We start from the raw sequence: 23283 nt of genomic DNA on the forward strand, positions 1-23283 counted from the left end.
CCCTCCAGCCTGGCCCTTCCCTCCTTATCTTCCATGTCTTGTCTCCATCTCAGCTTTTCCTGTGCAGGAGCTCCCACAGGCCTTGCCCTCCTCCGTTTCTATAGATCAGTGTGTCTTCTGAGGCTAATGTATTAAAGCTCTGACCTTCTTATCACCCAAACACCCGGAGGCACTCTCCCTGCTGCTGCCAGAGCCAGTTTGAGGTTTAACCCCTTCCTTCACTTAGGTTCATTTCTGAGAGACCAGACATGCTACCAGCCACCCGCACTGTTTCCCTGGAAACCCAGAGGCATGCTGGCTGTCTCGCTGTGGACTGGAGAGGGGAAGGCATGTCATGTTTTGGTTGCATGACTGTTCTCCTTCACCAGCTCCCAAGCTTCTTGCAGGCTCCTTGGGCATGACTTCTGGTGATTCAGAGCTGCCTCTAGTGAGGGCTTGTCTCCTTCCATCAGTTCAACATGAATCCAAGTCAGCATATGGGAATAAAAGAGGAAAACAAGAAGAGAAAGGCATAGGAATAGTGATGAATCATTCAACAAATGTGCTGAGTTACCAGCATTGGGTCCAGTGTGCCTCATATGGACTCAGAAATGCATTGAATCAGTGCTTAGAATCCATCTGGTTCAATCTCCTCATTTTACAGATGGGGAAACTGAAACCGGAGATCTCTCCAGGAGGCAGTTAAAACCACATGTCTGAAAATGACTTAAATCACAGTAACTGTGCTGTGGGCTTGCCAGTGAGCAGCTCAGGCAAGGGCAGAGGGAGGTCAGACTAGGTCAGAGGTGTAGTTAGGTGGTCAGGTAAGACCTCTAGGCTAGACCTGGAATGTTGGATAGGTGACAAGAAGGAAAGAAGGCATTCATGCAGAAGGCTAATAGCATGAGCAAAGGCTTGAGGCAAGAACAAAAAGAGAGTACCGGGGCACAATGACAGATGGGTGTGGCTAAAACAAGGAGTTTGGGGGCAGCGATGAGGGCCAGGGGGGGAGAAGCATAGAACAGCATCAGAGTTCAGGTGCAGGAGTCAGATACTCCAGGAGCCTAATCTTGGCTCCATCAGTACCTTGAACATATCTCCTATGCCTCAGACTCATCTTAATCTGTAAAATAGGAATAACAAGAGTTCTCGTTTCATGAAGCTATTGTGAAGATTAAATGAGATGATGTATTTAGAAGACCTAAGTAGTGCTTGCCATAGGGTGAACTCTCAATCAGTGTTACGTATTGTTAGTAGTAGTAGTGAAACCCAATAACAATGAATCCAGGCTGCCTGTTACCGCTTGAGCCAGTTAAGCAGAGACAGGGTTGAATTGCATATGAGTGTTTATTCCAATATTGCCAGCAATATGGCAGAGTAGTAGGTCATCTTGAGAAAAATCTGCTTTTTTGCCCCCCATAAGCTGCTTGGATTGGGTAGAAGGACAAAAATTACATGGGAAAGTGGGAATTACAGGCATGGGGAAGTAGAAAAGGAATAATGCTAATCAGGTTACAAGCAGTGTGGGTTGGGGGTTGCAAAGGGCGGGAGCCTCCAGGATTCCATTGTGATAAAGGGCAGGCCAAAGTTAACTCCCTTGTCCTGGGGCATACAACTCTCAGCCAGGTTAGAATGTGCTTTCTCTAATCAGAACAGAGCAATCATGGTTAACACAGCATGATTAATATTTCTTATAACTATAGCTAAAAAGCATGTTTAACAGAGCATGATTAATAGTTCTGCCCCTAACAGTAGCACAATTAGTACAATAACTCCTCCCTGATGGGGTGATTGTAAGGATTTAGGTGGTAGCATGTCTCCTACCCAGTGCCTACAGGTGGAAAGCTCCCTCTCCCCCTGTAAATGGTGTTGCTGCTCGTAGGGTGATGTGGGACCAGGCTGAGGGCTTTGAATAATATGCTGTTAGTGACAGGCGGTCAGGGGGGAACGGTGTAGCAACCTGGCAGTACCACCTTCACACACTCCCTTCTTGGCTCAGACGCCAGCAAGTCCAATCCACTCAGCTCTCCACTCATGGGGAGTCAAGAATGGAATGCCCTCCTGCAGGCTTGGGCACTGGGAGGAGAAGGTTCTTGGGCACTGATTGAGGCCATTGTTTGCCTTACTTGGGACATTCAGGGCTTCGCTTTATGCTCAGTGTACAGCATCACCAGGCACAAAAAGAGAACTTGCCCCCATCCCACTGCCCTCCTCCTGTCTGGCTTCAACACCCTGAAGTGCTCTGATGGGAAGGACTCTGAGTTCTCCCAGCCCCTCTGCTCCACAGAGTGGCCAGCTCCTGATGCGGACACTGTTGACCACAAAGGGCTCAGAGCAGCTGAGTGACTGTCTAGTGGCGCTCTGAAGGGGAGGAGGCCTGGCCTCCTTGTCCCCTTCCCTGGAGGGCCTGCAATCAGTGGTGCCTACGATGAACCTCTCTGGACCATCTGCATCACAGGCAGACTTTTGCCCTCCCTGTAAAGAATCAGAAAGGGAATAAGTTTCCATGAGTCCTTCCTGTCCAGCCAGGCTTCTGAGGGGACTTGGAGCCCAGGCCAGGGGTGACAGCTTGAGGGGAAGAAGTCTTGCGTCTCACAATACCTGATCATGGCCTTTTATTCCAGCAGCTGCTCTGACAGTTCCCCTCCAATTCCTCTGCTGGCTGGGAAATTCTGTCGTCATGCCATTGTCACTCATGTTTCCCGTTTCCTCCCTTCTCCCTGGGAGGCAGAGGCACCCCCCTCACTCAGAGTCCTCACAGGATAGATGGCCAGCCTGCAGAACCATCCAAGGGGTCCTTTATAAACTGTTTCCATTTCCTTGAATGAAAGAGAAATCCCCAGATCCCAGCAGATCGGCAAGGGCTGCTGGGAAGGTAATAACTCAGTTTCACTGAACTCATTGGATTATTTCAGTCAAATAACATCTAGTGAGCAGTTTCTTTTTGCCAGGACAGAATAGATGTGAGCCCTACCCTCGAGGAGTTCTGATCCAATGTGGGAAATGGGAGGTAGACACTCAGAATGGCAGGCATAGGTCCACTGAGAGTCCGTGAGGCCAGATGTTTTTAGAATCCAGAAGTTTCTATGTATTGGAAAAGTCATGTTGTGCCTGTGCCACACATTACATGACCTCTCCAGTGGGGTTCGGGGCAGTACCCCATACTCAAACAAATGCATGCTTATATTCAAACATTCACACACTCTAAATAGCTTCACATCTGTCTTTGTAGATCAGATTTTGCCACCAAATGAGTTTAATGAAAATCATCCAGTTTCAGAGCCTTTTGGATTTGTGTGTTGGGAATAAGGGATTGTGGCCTTCTATAAGAATTTATTTTTAGGAGAAAATTCTCTGTTGAGACCCAACATAATGAACTAGCTTGGGGCAGAAACTGGCCAGGAATTCAGATTTAGATTTTACTTGCTCATCAAAAGAAAATTTTTATAATGACATTTTATTTTTTTATAATGGCATGTTATAAAAGGAATACATGCTCATTATATAAAGTAAAGAAAAATAGGGAAGAGAATCATTGTGTTCCATTGGTCACATCCCAGTTAAGCACTATTAACCAGTGAAGGCTGAGTGATGCAGTTCTAGGGAGCTCACCTTGAATCCTGCTCTACCCTTTCACTTTTCTGTCCCATTTTCTCATTAGTGAAATGAAGGTGACAGTAATAGGACCTAGCTCATCAGGTTGTTTTGAGAAATAAGTCAATTCATAGAAGTGCTTACAATGGGCCATAATTAGCACTGAAAAAATGGAGGCTTTCGTCACATCTTCTTCCAATCATTTCTCAGTGCATTAGTATATTCTGTACTTGCTTAGCTGTAGCCTTCACATAGATATACATATAATTTTATGCTCTGGTTTTTCTCTTAATTTTATTACATAAATATTTAAGTACTATTATAAACTGTTTAAAAGCATTTTAAATGCCTAAATAATATCCCATTTGTGTCTGTGACCCAAACTTTAGATAACTGTTCCCTTATGACTAGGCATTTAGTTTATTTCCAGTTTCCCATGGAGGAGTTGGACAGGCCTCAGTGTTGCACAGGTTCAACAGCTATGGGCTGAGCACAGAACTCTGAACCGGGCCCTGCTCTAGGTATACAGGATGCAGAGGTAAACATGACAAGTGTTCTGCCCACCAGGAGCACACAGATTTATGTTTTAGGATTATAATGTGCTCCACAGTTTTGAGAACAGATTGGAAGTGAAGAATCCTAGAGACAGAGAGACCTGTTAGGAGGCCGGTAGTAAAAGGGGCTGACCTGTAAAAATGACAGTGGGAGTGGGAAGGAAGGTGAGAAGGTCAGATGGCCAAAACCTGGCCCCTGATTGGTGTAACAAGTGAATAGATTCACTGAGCAAAGGCCATGAAGAGTCAAGGGTGACCGAGGCTTTAAGCTTGAGGAGCTAAGGGGAGTGAAGGGCAGTGGAAGCACCTGGGCTTTGGTGCCAGATGGATCTCCAAGTTCAAGCCCAGCTCTACCATATTACCTATGTGATCTTGAACAAGTTACTGAAATTTTGTAAGCCTCAGTTTTTCCATCTGTAAAGTGGGGATAACAATGAATCCTCTTCCTAAAAGTATGAAGATCAAATCAGATGATGTATGGGAAGTACATAGCAAATATTATGCAGTGGGCATAAAAAGAGCTGCGTAGCATGTCAGTACCATTCTAAGCACTTTGTATGTACTAACTCATTTTAATTCTCACAGCAAGCCTATGAGAGAGGAGCTGCTAGTATTCCAGTTCTAGAGAAAAGGAAGTAGGCCCAGAGAGGTTCAGCAACTTGCTCAAGGTCTCACAGCTAGTTAGTGACAGAGGAAAGACTCAAACCCAGACAGTCTTGCCTCAGAGTTCATGCTCTTAATGACTGTGCTTTCTGCCTCTCTGCCCTAACATACTGAGTGACATCCCTCTGGTGACATCCAGCAGGCAGTTGGAACTTGATTTTGTAACCCAGGACACAGGTCAGAGTGCAGGATCACTGGGCAGAGATAAGAGTGGAGGCTATAGGCAAGGATGAGATTGCCCAGGGAGAGTGAGACCTGGAAAAACTCTGAATTTAGCAGGTGGCAGAAGGGAAAAGAGCCAGTAAAGAAAGTGGAAAAGGGTGATCAGAGAAGTGGGTGAGAGTGAGGACTGAAGGTGTTATAAATTTATGAAGCACAGTGCAGTCGGCAGCATCAAGTGCTGCAAATGAGTAGGGTGAGAACCGACAAAAGATCATTGGTGACCTTGGAAAAGTAGATTTAGTAGAATGAGATGGGACAGGGACTTCAGCTGTAGGGTCATGAAGAGATGGGTGAAGTGGCTGCAAGGAGTAGGGCAGACAAAACAGGTGGCTGTGGGAGGGTAGAACGAACACTGGGTGGGTTCAACAGGCTTGAACCCCAATGCCAGCTCTGACCTTTAGGGGAGTCACTGAGCATCTCTAGGATGCTGTTTCCTAACTGGTAAGGAACTAAGACCCACTCTGAGGCTGCTGTAGGGACTTGATGGCTGATGAACATCGAGTATCCAGCAGGCGTAAGAGTTGGGTTGACTGAGATCACATGAGATCACTTACATGGAAATAGCTTGAACTTTGCAGCCCATTCGTCAAAGGCCATGTCCCTGGGGATGATTCAGACACAGTGCTGACGGGTCCCCCTCAGGCACCACTGTCCCCAGCCTCTTGGCTGAGATCTGTAATGTTGCAGGATCCCTGCCTAAGCCGCACGCTGAAAGAAAACCTTGCAGATCTATCTTTCATATGGTGAACTGCAGTGCTGAGATTTGAACCCTGGTGCTGCACCTCAGCACCTGCGCCCCATTTAAGGCCATCTCTTGGCAGTGTGGCCATCCCTTGGCTGTGTGGCCAATGGTTAGGACTATACCCTAAGAGGAAGAGATCCAGGTTGCAGGTGTGGCTTTACAGCTGATGCAGCAAGAACAGCCTTGCACTTCTCCCTCTATCTCAGTGTCTTGCTTGGGAAATGGCTCTGCCTGGCATGGATGTGAGTCAGAGGGAAATGTACCCAGGCTAAAGCTGTGAGTCTTAAGGGGAAGGATGTATTGTAGCACCACAGGGAACCTCAGTGCATGTTCTGAGGGGTGGCTCCTTAGCTTATTCATACTGTGTGTCCTGAGAATTATCTCATGTTTTCTCTCTGTCTGTTTCCCCCTTTATCTTCCATCCTTCCATCCTCAGTCTATAGCATTTAAAATCTTAGGTTCTCTCCTCCTCCTTTGACTGCATGTCCCATCCATTCATTCATTCACTCAATGAATATGAACTGGACACCTGCTAGTGCTAGAAAACATTGCGATTGACACCAAGGAAATGAAATGTGGTGATTTGGAGATAATATGGCTCAGCTCTTGCCCTTAAGGGGTTTGAAATCTGATGAGAGCAGAAAGATATCTAAACAACAACTCAAACTGCAGGACACGCTGAGGATGGGATCTGTAGGTTTTCACCATTAGCCTATGACCTTTGGTGGCAGCCAGACAATGTACACACCCTGTTGGTTGTGGCCATATGTTGTCATCACCTGGGTCATTTCCTCATTTAATACCATCCATAAACTCCAATAAAACTGTCCTGGAGCTCAGTAGTCCAGGGGAGGGGAGGCAGAGGTTTGGAAGTGTGCGAGGGGATGGAGAGAGGGGTGGGCGGAAGGTGAGGGACAGTGGATAAAGTTGGAGGGCTCAGAGGTTGAAGCCCAGGCAGGATGGCTGGCCCACACCCACCTGACCAGTGCCTTATTTCTTTCCTGCTCCTCATGCTCTTCCCCTGCTGCTGGCTTCAGTGTGTCAAATCCTCCCCAAGGGCGTGGTCGCTGTCCTGGGACCAGCCTCCAGCCCAGCCTCCAGCTCCATCATTAGCAACATCTGTGGGGAAAAGGAGGTGAGTGCTAGGCCCGACTGGGGGACAATCCACAGGCTGGCAGCCTGTGCCCAAAAATGCCACCAACTCTTAAGGGCTAGAAGAGCCCATTAGTGCCTAATTTGTGTCACTAATAACAAGAATGTAAATACAAATCAAAGAAGTGGTCCTTCGCTGGACACGAGCATTTTCCAGGTTGTTTGGATGGAGGGGACTCAGAGGAGAGGCTTCACAACAGGATTTTCAAGCTGAGCTCCTTTGAGTCTTATGGTCTTTTGGGGGAGGGGTGGGGCTTGGTGGAGGTGGGCAGAGGGGGAGGTCTGGGGGAGGCCAAGAGGGCAGAGGTCTGAGCTCCTCATGACCAGATCTATGGTCATGTATTTAGATACTGGGATTCTGGGAAGAAGGCATTGCTACATTTGATTGGTAAAATAAAGTTTGAAAACCTCTGTTTTATAAGTTCTCTAGAAAGGAGATTTTATTTTGCTTTCTATCTCATTCACCCATTCAGTGGATACTCATCCAGTCAGTAAATCCCTCTTCAGGTGCCTCCTCTAACTGGAATCTCTCTCCTTTCAAAGCGTTGAGTCCATTTCCTCCAGGCCTAGGTCCTTGGAGAGAAAGGTGGTAGGGCGAGTTCTGAGTAACAGCCTACTCCCTGTTTCATCAACTCTCTCCCTCCTTTGCCCCTAGAGAAAACAAACTAGGAAATTCAGCAATTCTGCCTATTGCTGGAATCTTTCCTAGTCCTTCCACGAATCAGTCAGGTCTTCCCCTTCAAGTGTATCCCTAGGGGACAGTAGTTAAGTGACCATTCATCCTCTCTCTGCCCAGGGGCCTCTAGCCAGATCCTTCAGGACCAGATGGAGCTAGGTGGGGAGGGGTAGAGAGGAGGGGCAGGGAAAGGAAGGCTCACTTTCCCCTGTCCAAGGAACCTGGAGGCTCAGCCTTGGGAGAACCACAGGACACGCGCTGCAGAGCAGAAACCGCCTCAGCCAGCTGCCTTCGCAGTGGCAGTGGGGCCGCAGCAGGCCCCTGCCTGCTCCAGGCCCTTTAGAACTGACTCCCTTTGATGCCACCACTTCTATTACGATCAGGAGGCTGAGTGAGTCTCTGAGGCTTTGGGCAAAATGTTTATCTTCTCTATTTCATGAGCCCACTCAGAACTGTTACTCACATGTTAACGTGCCCTGTAGTCCTGGCTGCCATCCCCTGGTGGGTCTTGCTCTCCCAGGAGCTGCCCTGCAGGCTGACCCCGTGCACTTTCTGGCTCTAGGCCAAGTCCATGTGGCCCTCCCCAGCTCGTATCCTCTCAGATGTCCTGAAAGATGACTCTTGAGCCAGCCCAGGCCACAAAAGGAGCTTCTGTCCCACGCAGTTGCGTCCAGCATCGCACTGTCCTTGGCCTCAGGAAGTTGGACCTGAAGTTTAATTTACATTTTTCTTGTAATAGCTCAAATCTGTGCCAGGTTGTTGGCCCAGCGATTGTGATCGTCACCGAATGAGATTGCCAGGACTTCAGCTTCCCGTTTTCTCTCTTCTGTTCTCGCCCTTTCTCCCCTTTACTCCTCTCTCTCTCCTCCCCATCATATTTCCCTCTGTGTCCCATACAGCCCTTCCCCTTCCCCCAAGCCCCACTCCAGAATGGCTTCCTCCTGGGTTCAGTGGGTATGTTATCTCTGCTAACCCCTGACAGCTGTTTGGCGTTTCAGACCTGAAGTGGAGACTCTTCCTTGCAACCACATTCCTCACCCTGCGCCTCGATTGGTGCCTACGCTGTTGACCAGCCAGACAGGTTGCACTGCCCAGGGATTGGCCAGACAGTTACCCCTCCTTTGTCTGGTCCTGTTCCTTCCAGAGCCACTTTGCTCTCTGTTCAGATTATGCATTTCTTTTAATATTTTATGAGGCAGAACTGCCTTACGCTGAATCCCCTCAGCTCCAGGGAAAAGAAATGGAGTTCCCGCCAAGGAGTTCATTTCTTCAAATGCTGCTAACATCTCCGCAGCTCTGCGACAGCTCTCTGTCTCGCCGCCCTCCCTCTTCCCTCCATTCTGCTCACCTCTCCTTAGCCCTCACATCTCCACAAGGACTTCCTGGGACTCATTTGCAATTGCAAATAGATAATGGATGCTCTTGGTCCTAGAGAGAATATCAGTAGGCCTGGCCTGGGCCATCTCTGTCTGGCTCATTAGAGTAGCCAGAAGCTTCCCCAGCAGCCTTCAGAAGGGCAGAACGTGCTGACACTTCCCGCCAGCTTTGCTCCTGGGGAAGCCCCTCAGCCTCACCTCCTGCACATACAGCCCCACGAGTGTTTTCTCGAGCTCCTCATTTTGGGAGAAAGGGGAAAGAGAAGGCATTGCTGCATGTTGGTACTGAACCATTCATCCTTCACACACAGGGTCTCATTCTACCCTCCTAAAGCTTCAAAAAGCACCTACTGTCATCCCCATTTGATGAAGCCAGCTAGGCTAAGCAGTTTGCCCCAAATCACACAGAACCTGGATGCAAACCAGATCTTTAGAGTCTAAAACCACTTGTCCTTCACTTTCCTGAGTCCATGGATTTAAGGGTATTTCTAAGGATACAATTAGTGGAAGGTGAGTTCCCTGCTAATGGAACCCTGTAGGCTGGATGTCCATATAGTGAGGGCCTTGGCCAGAGATGCTCAAATGTGTATGCCAGCCAGCCTGGCTCCCAGCCCTGCCCAGCCTTTGTCTCCATCCTGCCCCTTTGTGACCATTTATCCTTACAGGGTTCGTTCATTTTAGACAAACCACATGGGATGCAAAATACAGGCTGGGAAGAAATATTCTTCATGACACAACTTCGCATTTTCGAGTCTTGTCTCATAACTCACTGCTCTCCCAAGTCTACGCTTCTCAGTCTCTGCTGGAAATATTGGCTGCCCTCTCTCTATGGTTCAAGGGCTGATCCTAGTTGAATTCAGAGAATTTCTCCCTAGTTTCTGCTAAATCTTTACTCTCCACTCAGCCAGCCTCAGAGGAGATGTGGTCTCTGATGGACTTTCCTCAGAAGCTTAGAGTGGTGAGGGAGCCGATTCCTGCAGAGGCCATCTCAATACCATCTCCAGCCAGCCCACACAGAGGTCACTGCTGCAGGCATTTTTGAATAACCCATTCCAGGAGCCAATGAACTCGCCATCAGGAAGTTCTTCCTGCTATTTACCCTCAGTCTTATTGCTCTAATATCAGTCTAAACCCATGCTTTCTGTAATTTGGCCCTCGCACAGGGCACTGGTCCTCAGTGACAATGAGCGTTGAGGGTGCAGGCCCACTGCACATAGAGGCACCAAGCAGCCTCCAGCTCTCCTAGCTCTGGGGACCAAGGATGAGGGAGGCACAACAAAATCAAGGCGGATGGCAACTTATTACGTTTTAACTTTCCTGTTACCTACCCGGTAGCCTGAGCTTCCGACAAAGCAGCCATCACAGCCTGTTAATATCTCTTCCCAGGAGAAACGAGGCAGAAGTCAGGGGCAGTGCCTCTTGAAAATGTGAGTAATAGACGCAGAGGGAAGCTGACACTGTCCTGGTGAAGCCAAAGCAGGTGTTTACTTACCTGGCTCCATTCAGAGGCTCTCTAGACTGTTTCTCAGCCCGCGACGCTTCCTTCTCCATATGCATGTTCAAGGAGGAGCCCACCCAGGCTTTCCCCTGGAAGGTGTTGGGAGCTGGCTGGTACACCTGTTGGGGAGGCCGGGCTGATGTCCTCTTCTCTTGGTCCCCAGGGCAGTGTTTTTCTCTCTCTGTCATCTCTGCTCTGGTTTATTAACTACAAATAAAGCAATATAAAGATTATGCCTTCAAGAGCCACTTGTCTAGCTGCTCAACCGCAGGCAGTTTCTCTGAGAAACTATTCTTTTACCTCCTCGGGGCCACAGACCCCAGTTCCAAGGTCCACAGTACATTTACACAGGCCTCCTTCTGAAGGGTTTCCCATCCTGGGCCTTCCCATCTTAATTGTTGTCTGAGATGCCATCCTGTGGATGCCCTGTGTTCTGCAAGCTGTTTCCCACCAGTGTGTGGCAAAGGTCTTACATAAAAAAGTTCTCCCTCCACAGCCTATCTAACTTCTTGCTTTCTTTCTTTCTCACTCTTTCTGGATTCTCCCTGCTGCTCCTTTTTGCGCCTCCTCCCAGGTCCCTCATTTCCAAGTGGCCCCAGAAGAGTTTATCAAGTTCCAGTTCCAGAGATTCACCACCCTGAACCTCCACCCCAGCAACACCGACATCAGTGTGGCCGTAGCTGGGATCCTGAACTTCTTCAACTGCACCACTGCCTGCCTCATCTGTGCCAAAGCAGAATGTAAGTGTCCCCAGGCTGGCTCCACCCAGACAGTTAATTTCAACCTGACTGATTTGCTCCTGGCTGGAGATGCACAAAGAAGGGAGGTAACTAGGGGGTTCTGGCATACCCATCCATGTGTGCTTGGCTGTCTGTCCGTGTGTGTGTATGCATGTGGGGGGGGGGGGTGGGGAGAGCAGTCTGTTTGACAGAATTTCCTAGGCACAGGCAGAACAGGGAGAACTGGGTTACAAGGAGACTGGCCAACCTCTAGGCCTTTTTGCATCTGCAAACTCAATTCCCACATTTTCAACCTCATTGTTAAGGAGCTACAAAAGAGAGGGAGGGGGAAAATATAAAACAATGCATTTGTACTTGATGTATTGAAGAGCGTCTTCTTCTGGAGAGCAGGTTTTCCTGATGGAACAAGGTCCGAGGTCAGTTCTGGATTAAGCAGGTTTTTGCAAATGCGTGTTTTGGAAATGCATTTCTCTAACTCTGACGATTTGTAACATAAATTTAGTGTTTATGAGGATGTAGCTAATTTAAGCAGCACTTTCCAGAAAATATGTGCATCTTTGTACACCCAGTGGCAGCTGCACACCCACATGCAGTTGGGCAGGTACTGACCACTGGCTGTCATTGGGCCCAGCACCCAAACTCCAGGCATCTGTGTCCTGAGAGGAGCCCGTGCAGGTATCACCCTCTGAGTACAGGTGGGCTGCACTGGCAAGGCTGTGCCATTCCCCCAGGGCTTCTCCGAGTGACTGCTCAGAACTGCTTGGTATGCATATGTCTTCCTTCCATCTGGAATCCTGGCAGCATCTGCAGACATGCACCCTCTGCCAGGCCAGAGCCACCTTCCTCACCAGGCCATTGCTGCTGCCAACCTCCACGTGTGCATTCACTCACTTGTTCAACACAGACTGATGATCTCCTCTGTACTACAAGAGAAGCAAAAGTAACTGAGTTCCAACTGTGTGTGTTTCCCCCAGTCCACAGACTTTATTCAGGTTTCACCCACTGTCCTCTGCAGTGAGGATTCTTTAGGTCCAGGATCCAATCCAAGATCATGGTTGCATTTCAGTTGTCATTTCTCTTCAGCCTTCCTTCAACTGAATCAGTCTTTGTCTTGTCCTCTCAACTTTTCCCTTTTGAAGAGTTAGGGCCAGTTATTTTGTAGAATGTTCCTTGATTTGGGTTTGTCATTAAATTCAGGTTATGCATGGGTGGCAGGAATGCCCCAAGAATGACGCTGTGCTCTCATTGACCCTGCCATGCAGCAGGAGACTGTGACTCGTTCCCATGTTGATGACGTTAACTTCAATCACCAAACCTGGACATATCCTCAAGTTTCTCTACTGTAAAGCTACTACTTTCCCCTTTGTAATAAATACCTAACCTGTGGGGAGATTATCTAAAGTTATGTGAATACCCTGTTCCTTATAACACATTGATGGCCCTTGCCTGAATCAGATTACTATAATGATTGCCAGATAGTGATTTTCAAGCTTTACCATTCCTTCTGCATTTGTCAGTTAACATTTTACTGTAAGGGTCCTTCCTTTTCTCTGCTTATTTACTTCTGTCAGTATGGATCCATGGATCCTGATTTTATGCATTCCTGTCATTACTTATTTTGATGCTAAGTGTCCCAGATGTGGCCGTGGGAGCTGGTTAAGGTGGCCTCTGTGCCTGTTGTTCTGTGAACACATCCTCACTTCTGGCATGTGGGGTCCAGTCTCACTCTCCCAGCCCCAGTCCTGGACTCAGCCATTTGTTGTTTTTGTTGTTGTTGTTTAGGAGTAATAGAACCCTAGATCTGGAAGCTAGGTGTGATCACTGCCACTGAAGGGTTCATTGTGCAGCTCCTTTCAGAGGACAGGCTGGGGAAATAGCCATTTCTTATCATTCTTGCTGGTCACCAGTTTATATTTGTAGCTCCTTTATCTCATTGTGAGAAGCCTGGCTCCCAACAAAATAAATATATTTACTCCTTTGCTCAATTCTACAATATACATAAACTTTTTTAGAATGACTACACCCACACCACTGTTAATAAACCTACTAACCTATTAAGTCATTTAAGTTTCTTTGCAGTTCTTTCAGTCCTTTTATCTTCAGAATAAGGGAGTAAAAGTATTCTAGTTAAAAGTTACTTGGATTCTATCTTTTCCATTTTTCTTTAACATGGTTATCCATTTGGTATAGTGTTAAGTTTGTTTGTTTCTGTTTATTTCCATCTTTGAAGTAAAAAAATCCTTGTTGATTTAACTTCTGGCATTCTAATTATGATGTGTTTGGTGTGGCCTCTTTGGGTTCATCTTGTTTGGGAGTCTGTACTTCGTAGTCTTATGTGTCTTTTACTTTACCATATTGGGGAAGTTTTCACCATTATTTTTTGAAAAGGTTTTCTGTCCCTCTCTCTCTCTCCTTCTTCTGGGACCACTATGATGCAAATGTTGGTATGCTTGATGTTGTCCCAGAGGTCCCTTAAACTACACTTATTTTTTTTAATTCCTTTTTCTTTTTGCTGTTTGATTGGGTGTTCTGCTACCTTGTCTTCCCAACCGCTGATTAGACTCTTTGCTTCCTCTAATGTGCTGTTGATTCCATTTGATGTACTCTTCATTTCAGTTATTGCATTTTTTATTTCTGACTGGTTTTTTATGCATTCTATCTCCTTTTTTATGCTCTCTCTCTCTTTGTTGAGATCATTCAGCATCATAACAACCAATGTTTTGAACTGCTTACCTGATAGATTACTTGTCTTTGTTTCATTTAGTTCTTTTTCTGGAATTTTGTCCTGATTTTTGTTGGCACATATTTCTCTGTCTCTTCATTTTGGCTGCCTCTGTGTGTTTGTTTCTATGACTTAGGTGAAACAGCCATCTCTCCTGGTCTTGAAGGAGTGAACTTGTGTAGGAGATACTCCTTCATAGACTGCATGTGCCCAGTGTCTTTGGAAGGCCAGCTGGAGCTGGAGCCTGCATGGGTACAGGGAGTCCCTGGGGTACAAGTCTTACTGAGGCCTGGAGCTAAAGTTAGGGTGGGAAGGGCCAAGGGAAGTCCCGGGGGCAAGATCCACTGGGACCACCTTGGAGTTGTGCTCAGGCCTCCCATAGTTCCTGAGGCAAGCCACACCAGGACTGAAGCTGAAGCTAGAGGTGGTGTGAGCTATAGGGATTCCTGGAGGTAAGCCACTGTGGCTGTAGCCGAAGTAAGTGTGGTCTGCAGGAAATTCTGGGGGCAAACCAAACCTGGGCAGGAGCTATAGCTAGGGTGAATGTAACTTGAGGAGAGTCTGGGGGCAAGTCATGAGGCTGGAGGCTGGAGCTGGAGCTGGAGCAAGCTGTAGGGAGACCTGTTTCTCTGTGGCCTTGGCCTCTCTGTCTCTCTCTCTCTGTCTCTCACTTTCTCTCCCCCTCTTTCATTTGTTGTGTAAAAGCTGTTCAGTCATCCCTCAGTTCTTCTTCAAGGGGAATTGCTCTGTCTGCAGGCATAAATTCTATGTGCTGCTGGGAGGAGGTGAGTTCTATGATGCTATCTTGGACTGAAAGCCTATGTGTGCTTTTTATATAGCTTATTTATTATGACCCAGGGTTTGGAGGTATTAGAATTCCCTATTTTAAAGTTAAATAAAATTTAAAATTCAGTTCCTCAGTCTCACCAGCCACATTTCCAGTATTCAGTGGCCACATAGATAGAGCAGATATAGAACAGCTCCATCAAAAGTTCTGTTGGACAGCACTACTTTAGATGATCAGTGTTTTGTGAATAAAGAGTTTTGTAGCCCTCCCCCCAAAACCCAGAAATGTTGGATAACACCTTGTTCTATTCCCCGTTGAGAGAGCCCCAGCACACACTGGCATAGACATTGAAGAACTACTTTACCTCATCATCTTCCAAAGCAGTTTGACCTTGAGCCCAAAGGATGCTGAGCTGAAAGCCCATAGGACGTTAGTCTTTGATAGAATGAAGCTGAGAAACCTGCATTCTCCCAGATGGCCTCCTCATGTGGGATCCTCACATACTGAATGGTGTAACAGAGTCAGGGATTCTCCCTTAGAAGTTTCTGCCACAAGCCCATTCAGGCAGGACCAAACTGGCGCACCCCATTCACACGGCAGGAATGCTGAGAGACAAAGGACAAGCTGTCAGTATCTCCAGGCAAAGATTCTCCTGCAGTTTTCCTAGGTGTTAGGCACGAAGTCTCACCAACCTCATAGGAATTTCTTTCTTGTGTCTAGCTGCAGTCCCTCTTGCTCTCAGTCTGCTGGGCCCTGGTAGCTGAGGCCTAAGCTGGAAACACACACCATGAAGTTAGGAGACTGACGGGAGTGCAGAGGCCATATTCTTCCCATGCCCATCTTTTCCATCAGATAAGGGGACAATCTCAATAGCCAAGAAAGGTACAGACTGCCCTATTGTGAGGGAGAAGCCTCAACATGCTCCCTCACCCCCTCTCTTTCTCCTCCTCTGGACCCCATGTTCTGGCCTTCCCTGCCTGTTCTTGGGGTTGAGCCTAAGCATGGGATGGGACAAAACTGAATGAAATATGTTGTTCAAGAATTTGAACTTATTCTGTGCCCCTTCCCAGCAACACACTGAAGCTTCATCTTGCTCTCTCATATGCTGTGTGGAACAGGCCTGAAAACCACACTCCCTGGGGCATGTGTACCTGGTAGGCAGGAGGGGAATGGAGACTTTCCAGATTTAAGGCACTGTGCAAGATGGCAAACTCACCGTCACCTCCCTAAACCCTCACCACAGGCCTCTGAGGTCAGTATTACGTCAGCTGCCTCCTCGGAACATTAACATTTGCAGAAGCAAAGCCTGCACCCAAAGGCATCAGTTGGAGGAGAGGAAGTGATGCCAGTTGAAATGGGTGCTTATTCTTATTTTTTGGGTCCTCTGTGTCCCCTGAAGGTTCTTCACGTAGGTATTCGTGTCCTTGTGCTATGGATCTGTCCAGCCCTGGCTGTGCCTTATGCCGCCTCCCCACCTTTCTCCTACCCCTGCGTCTCATGGCAGCCCAGGAGAAGCTGCACTTCTTGCAGTCATTGTGTTCCTGCTGGCTGAGCCAGCCCTTAAAAAGGTTTCCTGGAGTCCTAGTTCAACCAATAGGACCGAGGCTTTCCCCATCCAATTGGAGCTGGGCAGCTCTGACCAATCAGAGCAGCTCTATTCTGACCAATTAAAACAGTGCCTTTGGACCAATCAAACTGGAGGATTTAACATCCTCATTTGCATAAAGAGAGACCTATCAGGGATCAGGGGCAGGGCCTTCTGTCTATATAAGCCAGCTCCCTTCTGCTTTCCTGAGTGCGCTTTCGTGGGAGACTGGAGGTTGCACGTGGGCCGGAGGTGAAACATTGAAGCCATTGCCAGCGGTCTCACTGGAGCAGAGCGCAGAGCAGACTGGCACAGACTGGGCTGGGGCGGGGCAGAGCAGAGCCACCTAGCTGAAGAAGGACGTGGTTGGGAAAGGCTCGCAGGGTAGCCTTACTGCTGCTGTAGTGCTGTACTGCCATTCAGCTTTTTGCACTAAATAAAGTTTTCCTCTTCATCACACCCCAAAATGGGGATTCCTGTTGGTGTAGGATTGGCAGCATTGGCCACTGGTTGACATAACCAAGGGTTGTATTTTGTGGATTGGGTACTAAGTTTTGTAAGAGTTGGGAAATGGCGTAAATAAAGGATGGTTAGGATATGAACGTGTGGAGGAAGGAGATGAGTGGAAACTAGATTTGTGCAGCACCTTGTAGGTGACACTGTTCTGCTTACTTGATCCTCTTAGTAACCCTGTAAGGGAGTTGTGCTTATTTTCCATTGAGAACACTGAGGTGCAGAGGGTAGAGGAAATTACCCACACTAACCACCCAGCAGCACTGGGGCTGGGACTCACCACCACGCCTTGTGCTCTTTGTGCTGCTTGGCTGGGGTCCAGGCTGGAGAAAGGGTTAACCGACAGGAGATCATGGGTGGGGATGCAGGCCTCCCAGACTCACTGCCCTCTTGCAGTCTGTCCTTACCTTGTGTGTCAGCTGGATGAGATGGCAGATGGTGGGATGATGCAGCTTCTTTGTTTAAAGTGCAGCAGAGCACCCTGAGGGGCAGCAGGCCGGGCATGCTGAGTGTTGGGTGGAGCAAGGTCCTCAGTTTATGTGGCATCTGGGAGGCTCTTTTCCCTAGGAACTCAGAATACCAGCCAATTTTAAAGAGATGAAGTATCCCTGGGCTGCCTCCACCAGGTATCTCTGTGCTGAGCATAATCCTAGTGTCATCCCCGAGGCTTTCCTGTCTCATTCTACTGAACTTCATTGCTAAAACTGAAGGATCCCAGGGGATTTGGCCTCTCTCCCAACCACGCTCCAAAGATTATCCCTGCTACATTCCAGAACCCATGGGATTCCCCCACTGCCACCCCTCTCTTACCCCTCTAGCTGCAGTGCTCCCTCCCCCATACATGCCCAAACAGATCTTTCCTTGAGCCAAGAAGATCACTGAGATTCCAGAAGCTCTCCCCTGTGGCCTCCTCAGGAAGGTTGGCTCCTGGTTATAGTGTTTCTTGGGTCAGGCTCAGACCTTCATGTAGGTGATATTGTGCTTTTTTCACTAACAATGAGGAAGATGTGAATATTATCTCCATTTGACATATAGGACAAAATGTGGCTGCCCCCTAGAAAACCCGGTTATTTAGAAAGAAAATAGGGACATGAGTTGGACTTTTCTATATACTCAGACTCTAAGCTCCTAGGGGCAGGGTCTGTATCCGATCCATCTGTTCTGGTGTTTTGTCGGCCCAGTGCGTGGCACTTAGGGTGCACATGGTGAGTACTGGTTGAACGGACTTTTACCCTCTGCCCTCTTCATTCTGCCTCACTGAGCTGCGCCTGCCCTTTGAGCTCTTGTGCAGATGAGTAAATTCGAGAAGTAACATCGATACTACATATTCCAGTTCCCATCATGCGCACATAGGATCCCACTGAGTTCTGGCCTGTTATATCCATTTCAGAGATATAGATGGAGCCTCAAAGAGATTAGATGACTTCTCAAAGTCACAGAGCCAGTGAAGGCTGGCCTTGAGTTTGAATCCAGATCTTCTGCATCAGAGATTGGCAGGAAGTGCCCCAGCAACATCATTGCCGTTCTGATGGAGGCCAGTGGAGGGGGTCTGCAGGGGCGTAGACAGCAGTAGATCCTTACGAGTCCTCTGGGGAAGGAAGGAAAGGCCAACCCGTTCTGTGGCTTGCCCTCCCAAGGCTTACCCCTCACCCACGGTCCCTGCAGCCTCCAGCTTCCTGGAGTGCTTCTCAGGCCCTATGACTGGCCTGTGACCTTAGAGGCTGGCACCACCTTTCTAGAGCTCCTGTCCCCATCATGCCAGGCCCTTGGGCTCCACTCTGCTACTTTTTCCTTGTTAAAAAAATAATAAGCACACCAGTGTAGGCTTTCCTGCCTAGGTGGATGGAAAATGTCCCTGGGCCTCCCTGGGTTCTATGCCTGCTGCCTATTTGTGTTTTTTGTCCTAAGCAGCAGCCTGGTCTCATGGGAAGAGGGCTGGGTGATGAGAAAGTGGGAATTCTGACCCCAGCTGTGTTCCTGTGTAACCAGGCCAGGCCTGTCACCTGTCTTACAGTTCCCTCTTTTTCTTAACCTTTGGATCCTCAAGAGTCAAGAGGATTAGTTACCTGAGTAGGGAGCACGTTCAGGACATTCCTGCATTTAATATCCCTTTAGCCAGTACAGAAACTGGAGCATGGGCCTTTGACTGGTTAGAAAGGCAGCCTTCCCTCTCTATTCAGTGTTAGAGCTCATGTTTGGGAGAGTCACTCATCTCCATACCTGATGTGCTCCTCTGTGCTGTGGAATTGTGATACTTTATTGCCTTGCTGTGAGTACTTAAATGAGACGAACCAGGTAAAATGTTCAGCCTATTACCTGGAACATAATAAGGATTTAATAAATGTTACTTTTGAACTTGCTTTTAAGAGCAAATGCCTGTAGGTCTATTTCCATTGGACTTGGCCACTATATTCTCAGGAGACCCCCAGAAACCTTCTTTCTGGCCTCCCTTTTTAGAGACAAAGCAGACTTAAGTCCCTTTTGTATCACTGACATCCTTCAGGAACCTGTCCTTCCACCACAGCCCCTAGGCAGCAGGTGGCAGGGGAAGGTGTGGAGAGTCCTTAGCTCAGTCCATTTTCCTGTTTTGTTCTGGCCCATGTGATTACCTGCTGGAGTGCAGTTCAAAGCCTGTTCTTTTATAATTATAATACTTTGTCTTAATGCAGCTACTGTGCTCTGAGAAGTTCTAGTTTTGCTAGATCTGTTTTCTGGGCCTTGTGACCTCCAGGGAACTGCTCCCTGATTTCTGCGATGCAAATGAAGGTTGCTGTAGAGCTAGATGTAACGTTTATGATGCTTTACAATGTGTGAGGCTTGGCCTTACATGTTTCATGCATTACCTCATGTAATCCTCGCTAGCCCTGCCAGCTGGCCGCTGTCACTATTCTCATTTCTTAGAGAAGACACTGAGACCAAGAGACCCGGCCACATGAAAAGGTCACACAGTGAGTAAGTGGTTAAATCTTGGTCTCTGACCCAGGTCTGCCCACTTGCAGTGCTGCCCCTGAACACTGAGAAAGGGTGGGGACTATGTGTGCCTGCAGGGAGTGCATTCTCTACTCTAAAGGGGCATTCCCAAGGCTGTCAAGGGAAGCCGTGGACGCTTAGGAGCATCCTTTTTATTGAAACCCAAAAAGGTGAAGAAACTTGTTCAGATGAAGATGCACTTGCTGAGCAGGAACAGTGGGGCTGCCCACGCCCTGCCTCCAGGCCAGGTCCTCGCTGCACTGCCTTTGCACCGAGGCCGCCCATGGACCTCAGGGCCTCCATCCTCTCTTCCCCTCCAGGCCTTTTAAACCTGGAGAAGCTGCTCCGGCAATTCCTTATCTCCAAGGACGCACTCTCAGTCCGGATGCTGGATGATACCAGGGACCCCACCCCACTCCTCAAAGAGATCCGGGATGACAAGACAGCCACCATCATCATCCATGCCAACGCCTCCATGTCTCACACCATTCTCCTGAAGGTGGGAGCCGGGCTGGGTGGGTGCTGGTGGGCACGGAGCGCCCTTTTCCCCTCTCCCTCCCTCGGAGCTCGCACTCTGCTCCCTCCTTGCTGTGGGTGTCCTCCTGGGACATGGTTCAAGGAGCCCTGGACTGGACCTCTGAACCCTGGCAAGCCTCTGTGTGCTTCAGTTTTAGCAGATAGCTCATGAAAGCTGAAGGGAGAAAGCTGGGTGATTGTGACATCATAAAAACACATAACTGCTGGTACAGTAAGCAGCCATCAACTAAGACACTGGTCAAACCTAGACCCTGCCAGGGCTCTGAGGTGAAGTCCATGGGTTTCTAGGAGGTTCTAGGGTGGTGGGGGAGGGATATTTGCCAAGCGATATAGAAGTATTTCCATCTTTGGACACATGTGCCACCATGTGACTTCCCGGTGCAGTCCTCTCAGCAACTGCGTGAGGTAGGTGCAATATGCTCACTCCACAGATGAAGAAACTGAGACTACAGAGGAGTAACAGCTTGGTCCCAGGCCCAGCCCTGTGAGGAGCAGAGCAAGGCCTGCACCAGTTGTCTCCTGCCACACCCTCCAGAACACAGAGGGGCCTCACTCAGAACATACATGCATGGAAGCTGGAATCTGTCTGACCAGTTCAAGAGAGACCAAAATAGACCCAGAGAGAGAAGTCAGCTGCCTGGGCATCCATGCTGGACAAACAGCTGGAAACACCTGGGCCGCCTTAGGTCCTCCTGGCACCAGTTCCCAGGCTGTTGGCTGGGCTGGGCTTGCAACCCCAGCTAAAGTGGACCGGCTTCCAAGCTCCTCCATGACTCACAGCAGCTTCCCCAGCCTCTCCAGGCACCTTGACCTCTTCTAATGCCATTTTAAAAGCAACCTGCTCATTTAAAAGCAACCTGCCATCTATCCCTGGGGGAGCGAAGCTCCTCGTTCACCTCTGACAAGCTCGGAGGAGCGGACAGACACTCGGATGCTTATTTCTCCCCCCTCCCTCTCTCCTAGCCTCCCCTCCCTGGCTAGTTTTTGCCTCAGAGTTAAGAGATTTGAAGAAGTTCTCTGAGTACTGAGGGTTATCCCTTCTGCCCATTGCTATAGTAATTTTTCACAGCTGCAGACCCATGTCCGTCTGTGTGCATATACCTAATTCACACACACACAGACACACACAGACACACACACAGAATTTTTCTCTTTTCCCCCTTATGTCTGAGGCTAAGATCAATGAAGTCATCAGGACAGAAAAGCTCCTCTAAGTGTTAGGACTCAAGAAATGCAGACTGAGGAGTTCTCAGGAAAGGTGGGCAGTAGGGAGTGAGATAGGTGCCCCTAGCCCCTTACAGAGTGCATATCCCCTGCAGTAGCAGAGCCTGTATGAGCAGTCCCTGGGGGATGCCTTCAAGGGGCAGCGCTTTCCCAGGAATAGCTCATGGTTTCCAGCACATGCAATTGGTCTAGATCTCTCTCTCTCTTAAATAAATCTAGTTTATTGTTGAAATTTTGGAAAGTACAGAAAAGCACATAGAAGAAAATAAAACTTATTCACAATTTCATTACCCAGAGATTACCACTATTAAATTTATTTATTTAAATTTATCTTTATTCTTGAAAGTATTAAAGGTGCCCCTTTTTCCCCGATTGATCCCCTCCACACAGCATCCACCCCACCCCCTTCCCAGGCCTTCTCCACACTATTGTCTGTGTCCATAGGCCATGCATATATGCATCCAAGTTCTTTGATTAATCTCTACTCCCCCACTCCCCACCCTGCTTTCCCTCTGAGATTCGTCTGACTGCTCCGTGGTTCTGTCTCTGCATTATTAAGTTTCAGTGTCTCTTCTTTCGCCTCATAGACACATTTTCCCCCAAATTATCACCTTGCACGTACTCTTCTGTGACCTGCTTTTTTTCACTTAATTATATGCATTTTCCCCATGTCATGACATATTTTCTATGAATATTTTAATGGCTGCATCATTTCCTATTGTGAGGTACCATAATTTATTTAATTGCTTTATTATTGGGTATACAGGTTATTTTTAATATTTTGCTATAATAGGTAATGCTAGAATGCACATCTTTATACATAAATTGCTATGCACATTCACGAATATTTCCTAGTACAGATTTCTAGAAGAGGAATTACTGAGGGAAAGGTATGCACATTTGAATGATTTTGATATGATTTGCCAGATTGCCTTTTAGAAAGTCCATAAAAATTTACACTCCTACCAGCCGTGTATGGGTGTCTTATAGCAAATACACTTGCCAATACCGGGTATTCTCATTAAAAATGTCTTTTATGCCTGTGCTTTTGCAAGAAACTTAGCCTGTAATGATCATTATTAGCTGATGGTTCTGCAGGGTGGCCAGTGGCAGACTTTCCTGAGATCACATATTGGCCTCAGTCCTTGTGACCTTGGAATCACACTGATCAATAATGACCAGCGAGGCACCCCAAAACCCTGTCCCCTTTATTCCCATTTGACTTCCTAGTGGCCCCGGCAGACAGGCCCTGCATCAAGTCTGGATCAGTCCTCCTGCTTCCCTGGGGCCCTATATGCCTCCTGCATGGAGATTGAAACCCAGACTTGAGGGACCTCAGGAAGGGTGGGCTCAGGGTCGGAGGCAGCTTGAGCAGACAGCACATGGAGTTCTGGGACACTCTGCTTGCACATGTGAGCCTGGCCTGGAGAGTCGCTGCACTCTGCTGTCCCTTGATTTCAGGAGGATTTGCAGTGTAATCCCTACTTTTATTGAGTGGCTGTTTTGGCAATGAACTTTAATATCTACACAGCATTCACATCCTAAAAACCAAGGGTCTCTTGTCTTTTATCAGGAGGACAGCAGATTTCACAAAATGGGTTTTAACCATCTAATGTTGCTCTCTCCCAAACTCCTGCCCCCAGCCCAGCCCTGTAACCAGGGGGCTCCCATCCGAGGGAGCAGCACTTCGTGTGGACAGCATGCATGTGGGAAGAGGGGATGGGGCAGATGTCCTGACGCATCACCCTC

The 23283-nt window shown here is 48.1% G+C and overlaps 1 protein-coding gene across 3 annotated transcripts in view; it reads left to right on the top strand.

The window, feature by feature from the left end:
* GRIK4 (glutamate ionotropic receptor kainate type subunit 4) overlaps positions 1 to 23283 on the top strand; it is a 415903-nt gene that overhangs the window by 266042 nt on the left and 126578 nt on the right. For all 3 annotated transcript variants that reach the window (XM_081122925.1, XM_081122927.1, XM_081122926.1), the window contains exons 5-7: positions 6792 to 6889; positions 11031 to 11196; positions 20094 to 20272. In XM_081122925.1, coding sequence (XP_080979051.1) covers positions 6792 to 6889; positions 11031 to 11196; positions 20094 to 20272 — 443 coding nt within the window. The remainder of the gene's footprint in view (positions 1 to 6791; positions 6890 to 11030; positions 11197 to 20093; positions 20273 to 23283) is intronic.

This window comes from Miniopterus schreibersii (assembly GCF_964146895.1).
Source record: "Miniopterus schreibersii genome assembly, chromosome: 20".
Taxonomy (NCBI): Eukaryota; Metazoa; Chordata; class Mammalia; order Chiroptera; family Miniopteridae; genus Miniopterus; species Miniopterus schreibersii.